The 6,022-nt window shown below is 54.1% G+C and overlaps 1 protein-coding gene across 1 annotated transcript in view; it reads right to left on the reverse strand.

Annotated features, from left to right (window-relative positions):
• Positions 1 to 4,239: 4,239 nt before the first annotated feature.
• The window catches only part of socs5b (suppressor of cytokine signaling 5b), a gene marked incomplete at both ends in the record, with an annotated part of 2,042 nt that continues 259 nt past the window's right edge, over positions 4,240 to 6,022 (reverse strand). The window contains 2 exon segments of the mRNA XM_080848355.1: positions 4,240 to 5,859; positions 5,861 to 6,022. The exon segment at positions 5,861 to 6,022 is cut by the window's right edge and continues 183 nt beyond it. Coding sequence (XP_080704481.1) covers positions 4,240 to 5,859; positions 5,861 to 6,022 — 1,782 coding nt within the window.

The following is a 6,022-nucleotide window of genomic DNA, read 5'->3' on the forward strand; positions in this document are numbered from 1 at the left end:
TCTGTCCGTCTCTCTACGCTAGCCCCCTCCCGGTTCTGAGCACTGTAGTCCAAAGTACAGGCCCCTTTAGCAACCAGTGAATTTAGCCCCCATAGGGATAAATATAGCCTGCAATTAACGCCAGGGGTAGGGCAGGGAACCATGGCAAAGTGCCAGGAGAGTTAGATGCACACATTCACACAGCGAACAGATGCATGTGTGTGTGTGTGTGTGTGTGTGTGACAGAGAGAGGAGAGAGAGAGGCAGACCAGACGGAGCATATTTGAGCCTCTTATAATGCACCCCGTGGTGTATAATGAATACGTTCTGAAGCAGTAAAAGCACAGGGTGCACGTCAACATCCACCTCTCCTGCCAGACTCACTTCTCTCTCTCCCTCTCTCTCTCTCCCTTGCTCAAGGTCAGAGATGACTCAGCCATGGAAATGAGCTGAGGCACACACACACACACACACACACACAAACACACTTACACAAACATACCAACACACACACAGCGACCTACTCACAGATACAGTTTCATTTTGGAGGCATTGCTCAGGAGGAGTTCTGAGTGCAAAGCGTACGCAGTGGCACTGCTGAGGAACTCTAACTCTAATCAACTGGTGTGTTCTGGTCACTGGGAGGGTTGCAGCAGAGCTAGCAGGTGCCTCTGGTCCGGACGTGGGCCACATCTCCGATCTGGCACCCCCACATCTCCGATTCTGGCCCGGCTTCAGACCTCATCAGATCCAGACGGATCAATTCCAGAGTCCACTGCTATGTTGGCGGCGAGTGCAAAGCGCTTTCAAGTCTGAGGTCCCAAATTCCCAACCGTCCATGTAACGCTCACGGCGGGTCGTTATGACGACTGCTCGTTCACTGGACTGTTGCCTATCAGCCTGCTCTGCCTGCTCCAGGAGGTTCAAGCCACACACACACCTACACACACACACACACACACACACTACATACACAAGGTTTCTCAAAAGTGCCTTGAGACAGTCTTCCCTTTTAAATGGCACTCTGTGAATGGCCACAACTGCATTGGGACTGTTGTTGTTGAGACAACAGAGTAAGCAAATGTATGGGCATCTGCGTGCAGCATCGATGTCTGAGAGTTTAGACCGTGGGGGTTGGGAGAAGAGAAGGAGGGGGAGGGACGAGAACCTTGGTGAGGTCTGGTGCGCCTATTGGATAGAATAGCTTCCTGAGCAATTTGTTGACCAATCAGTGCAACGAGCCAGATGATTGGCAGCCACTGAGGCGAATGTATGCCTCTTAAAACTTGGACCTCATGATATACTGTTAGTAGCATGATTAGCTTAAAGAGATATGGAGAGATATGCTAATAAAACTGTGTTCTTTAACACGATTGACTGGGTATGCCCGCTAGTCCAGCTTTGGTCACAACAACAAACAAATTCAATTGCATGTGCAAACACACACACACATTTACATGCACAGACCTTTGCCTACACACACTGCACACTGCACAGTGTTCTGCTTTTGATAGCCTTGTTTGTCAGGGGGGAATTTAGTCGCCTCTTCTACTACATACTAAATCTACAAAGTCAACGTCATTCACACTGAGTATTTATAAAATGCCCCCCCTCCCTTCTCCGTGATGGTTCTTCCCAACCCCAACAGAATTCAAGTTGTTCTTTCCACTTCTCTATACCAAAAAAATACTCATTTAGACCTACATAATTATACATATATTTGTTTTTTTTTCTCTTAAAATACTTACATTTTGATATAAATGCTGGCTGTATCTTTATTTGTCTGTCATCGAGTTATCATCCGTTTGTTTAACAGTGCTCAATATTCACCTGTCTCTCTCTTCTGACATGGACTAGTGCATTATGGTTCCATGGAGGGGGGACGAAGGGGGGGTCCACGCAGCCGACTGGAGCACACCTGACACTGGTGCGGGTTAGTGAGGGGCCCCCCGAGGCCCCCTTAACGGAAAGCGGGGGGTGATAATGCTGGTTATGAGTGAGGATTAACTGAGAGCACGTCCCTATGGCCTAGCGTGGCCTATGAATGTGTACTAGCTACCCGGTGCTTATGACTACTAGATGCAGCATAAGCACACAGAATCAGTATGGAAGCCCACACATGTCACGTGTGCGGTCACGTAGTATACTCAAGAGCGTTTGGTAAAGTTCAGAAAAGCTGGTGTTACTGAGTTTCCTTTTTCTTCAGATAAAAGGCAGATATGGAAGCATGTGTGTTTATGTGTGTGTGAATGTGTGTGTGTGTGTGTGTGTGTGTGTGTATGGGTGAAAAAGAATATCTGTATAGGAAGACTTCTCCTGTATCTTTTGTATCCTGAAACCGAACTGTTGTGTGTGTGTGTGTGTGTGTGCGTGTGTGCGTGTGTGTAATAATGTGAGTATTTGCATTGTGTTGAGTGTGTGTGATCATAACATGACTTGACACAGGTACGTCTGAATTCTGTGTGTGGACACACTAGCGCAGTAAAGCTACAGCCTGAGACTACATGGAGGTGTGTGTGTGTGTGTGTGTGTGTGTGTGTGTGTGTGTGTGTGTGGACACACTAGCGTGTAAAACTACTGCCTGAGACTACATGGAGGTGTGTGTGTGTTTGTGTGTGTGTGTGTGACTACATGGAGGTGCACAGCAGAATGACCTTCTTGTGCTTTAAAGCCCAGTGATGGCCAAGCATCGGAGAGCATGCAAAGAAAAAAAAACAGAACTCCATCCCTGCCAGGTCCGCCACTCAAGGTTTGCAGCCCAGCCTTTGCCATGACGACTGGTAAAGCTTCCTGTTCCTAGTTGGATCTAACAGGAAGTGGTCACTGAGTCATTACTGCCTCCTCCTTCTAGAAGGTTCTAGTCTTACACACAAAAGACACCTCTATCTGAAAACAAGTCTACACACACTGGCTTAGCCAGTCAGCTCTAACCATATCAGTAAACACTGTAAAGAACGTGGGCCGGATCTCAGACAGATCTCAGCCAGACCTCAGCCAGATCCGTTCTACCATCAGCTGTTGAGTGCTCAGGTCCCTTCTGACTGATGCAGAGCCCAGACCAGTAAAAAACCAGACACCCATATCACCCTAAACCACGTTGTTACTATTCATTTCCTTCGGTCCTGTTTGACAGGGGCTTTGTGCTTTCAGAACAAAAGCCTAGTCCTAATCCCCGACATGGGTCTTATCTTTCCCTGGATTAGTACTAACACTAGTACAACTAGTCTAGAACAGGTGCTGGACTGATCTGCACACTGGAACCCCTTAATCCTTCCGCTAAACTCAGTCGAAGTCCAGGATGTTAGGGCTACTACTCACTGCCGCGTCTAAGTCATTTCCAGGCCCAAGTGTCCACCCTTTGAAGACAGCTTGTCTACTAGTGCAAGCTTTTAAGTGTCCTTTAGAAGGCATGTCATCAGCCTCGCAAAAATGACAAAGCTAATTGGCTAAGCCACACGATGGACAGCATGGGAATGACATGGCGGGGCTGTTTCTGTCACAGGATCAAAGCAGAGAGAGAGAGCAATGCTTGCAGACATTTTGGCAGATAGGCAAACGGGGAGCGCAGAGAGCAAGAAGAAGAAGAAGAAGAAGAAGAAGAAGAAGAAGAAAACGAGAGAAAACATAACAGTTATTGTCTTACAAAAAGAATGAGATAAAAGACTGGGTTCTGCCTTTCCAAAAAGAAGAGCTAAACAAAATAAAAAAACAACATGATAAGGAAAATAAAAAAAGAACATTGTTGTTACTAGAGGCAGTGTGTGTGTGTGTGTGTGTGTGTGTGTGTGTGTGTGAGTGTTAGTGTGTGTTCCATATGACTGGTTATGATTAAAATACAGGAGATTCAAAGAGGTTAGCGTGAGTTCTGTTTGTTTGCATGTCCATAACATGACTCTTGGTAACGCACACATGTGAAGCCGGCTGGTGACCCTTTTGTTACTGGGGTTGGTTGTGTATGTGTGTGTGTGTGTGTGTGTGTGTGTGTGTGTGTGTGTGTATGTGTGTGTGCGTATCTGTGTCCAGAGGGTGGGGTGAGTTTTGACACAGTCCCCTGGCTTCACCTTATATCCCCATCACCATCACCCCACCCCCCCCGAAATGTTGAACCCAGAGTGAGGGTTTCACGAGCCTCTCCAAGATCCAGGACCCCAGAATCCATGAATGCTTCCCCACCCCACAAACTCACCCAAGAGGGATTCAGACACTCTACTGTCCTCCATGTCCTCCACCATCAGCCCAAATCTGCCCCCCTAAACCCCCTCACTTGCCCCTGACAGGCAGCTCTCGCTCCAGCCAGCGCACGCGGACCTTCTGCTTGTAGTGATACTCCTTGAGGAAGTCCTGGAGGGCGGGCGGCAGGGGCAGCGCGGCGATGCCGTCGTAGGAGACCCGCTGGCAGATGGCGGCGCGCGCCAGGCTCTGCAGCCCGAAGGGGAAGGTGCGGTGGAGGGGCGCGGTGAGCAGCGGCTCGAAGAACATGCACGCCGACGGGTCCTTGTAGTGCTCCAGCAGCGCCGTGACGGTGGCGGCGTGGAAGACGCAGGGGTCGTGCGCGTCGAAGCTGAAGTTGTGGTTCCACTGCTCGATGCGCGCATGCAGCGAGCGGTTGTAGCGCCGGAAGCTCACCGAGAACAGGTAGTCCTCCTGGGCCGAGTCGCGCAGCAGGAAGGTGCCCTCGGGCCGGCCGTCCAGCAGCGCCTCGGCCTGGTAGCGGTCCATCACGCCCCAGTAGCAGGGCAGCGCCGCGATGCGCAGCAGGTCCGGCACCAGGCAGTGGATGTAGTCGATCTGCGTGTGGACCTTCCAGGGACCGCCGGCGGCACCACCGCCGCCGCCGCTGCTGCTCGACGACCCAGCGCCTCCACTGCTGCTGCTGCCGACCTGCCGTGTCGAGTGCCCGTCCCCCCCCCCGGACGCGTGCCTCTGCTTGGGCCTCCGCGTCTGCAGGCACAGGGTGGTGCTGTCCTCCTCCGAGTCGCAGTCCTCCGAGGGAGGGGGGTGGGAGAACGAGGACGAGGCGGAGAGCCCGGACAGGGCCTGCGCCACCAGGCCCCCCAGCACGCTCCCCGACGTGACCATCGCTCCTAAGTTCACCCGGCCCGCTTCTGCTGCGCTCGTGACGGCCTCGCTCGGGCTGACGCCACTGCTGCTGGCTGGAGCCATCTTTGGTCCCAGTTTGTAGATGGATGAGGAAGAGGAGGAGCTGGGAGGAAGGCCCGCGGCGTCGAGGGTGTGTATTTGAGCGTTGGGGGGCGGGTCCACGCCTTCCTCGATGCTGATTCGCCGGCGTTCGCGCATGCGCTCCTCCTCGTCCTCGGGCGCGGCGGCGTGGGAGTGGCCGGTGGTGGTGGCGGCCTCGGAGGAGGCGAGGTCGGAGGAGGTCAGGAGGGCGCTGGAGGCCTGCGGGCTGACGGGCGCCGTGTGCTGCTTGATCAGGTGCCACTTGTTGGCCAGGTCGGAGCCTGGCGGGAAGGGGCACGTCTCCAGCATCAGCTCCGTCAGGTGGATCTTACGCTTGGAGGACGAGGAGCAGGACGAGCCGCCGGCGGAGGAGGAAGAGGAGGAGGAGGAGGAGGAGGAAGACGAGGAGGAGACGGTGGAGAAGGCGAGCGAGCACGACGAGGCGGGCTTGGCGGAGGAGGTGGAGCGCGATCGCCGGCGGGGCGACAGGGGCAGGCACAGGCCCATGGTGTCCCGGAGTCGTTGCCGTAGCGACCGGGCACTCAGGCTACGGCCCGCCGACCCTCCCCCTCCCCTATCCGCTCCTCCTCCTCCTCCTCTTCCTCCTCCTCCTCCTCCCCCGGGCTCAGCGATCTCCTGGATGGAGCTGACGACATATCGCCTCTCTCTCCTCCCGGCGGCCCGCGACGCTCGCCCCCCCCCCCCTCCGCTCGGCCTCCAGAGAGCTCTGGGTCTTGGTGGAACACGAGTGCTTCTTCTTGCCCCCCCAGGGGGCGTGACGCGAGTACGAGTCCCTCCTCCGGCCGAGGGTCACCCCCCCGCCAGGGCCTCGCCTCGCCACGTCCTCCCCGTCCCTGTCCAG

Source organism: Sprattus sprattus (genome assembly GCF_963457725.1).
Source record: "Sprattus sprattus genome assembly, chromosome: 12".
NCBI lineage: Eukaryota > Metazoa > Chordata > Actinopteri > Clupeiformes > Clupeidae > Sprattus > Sprattus sprattus.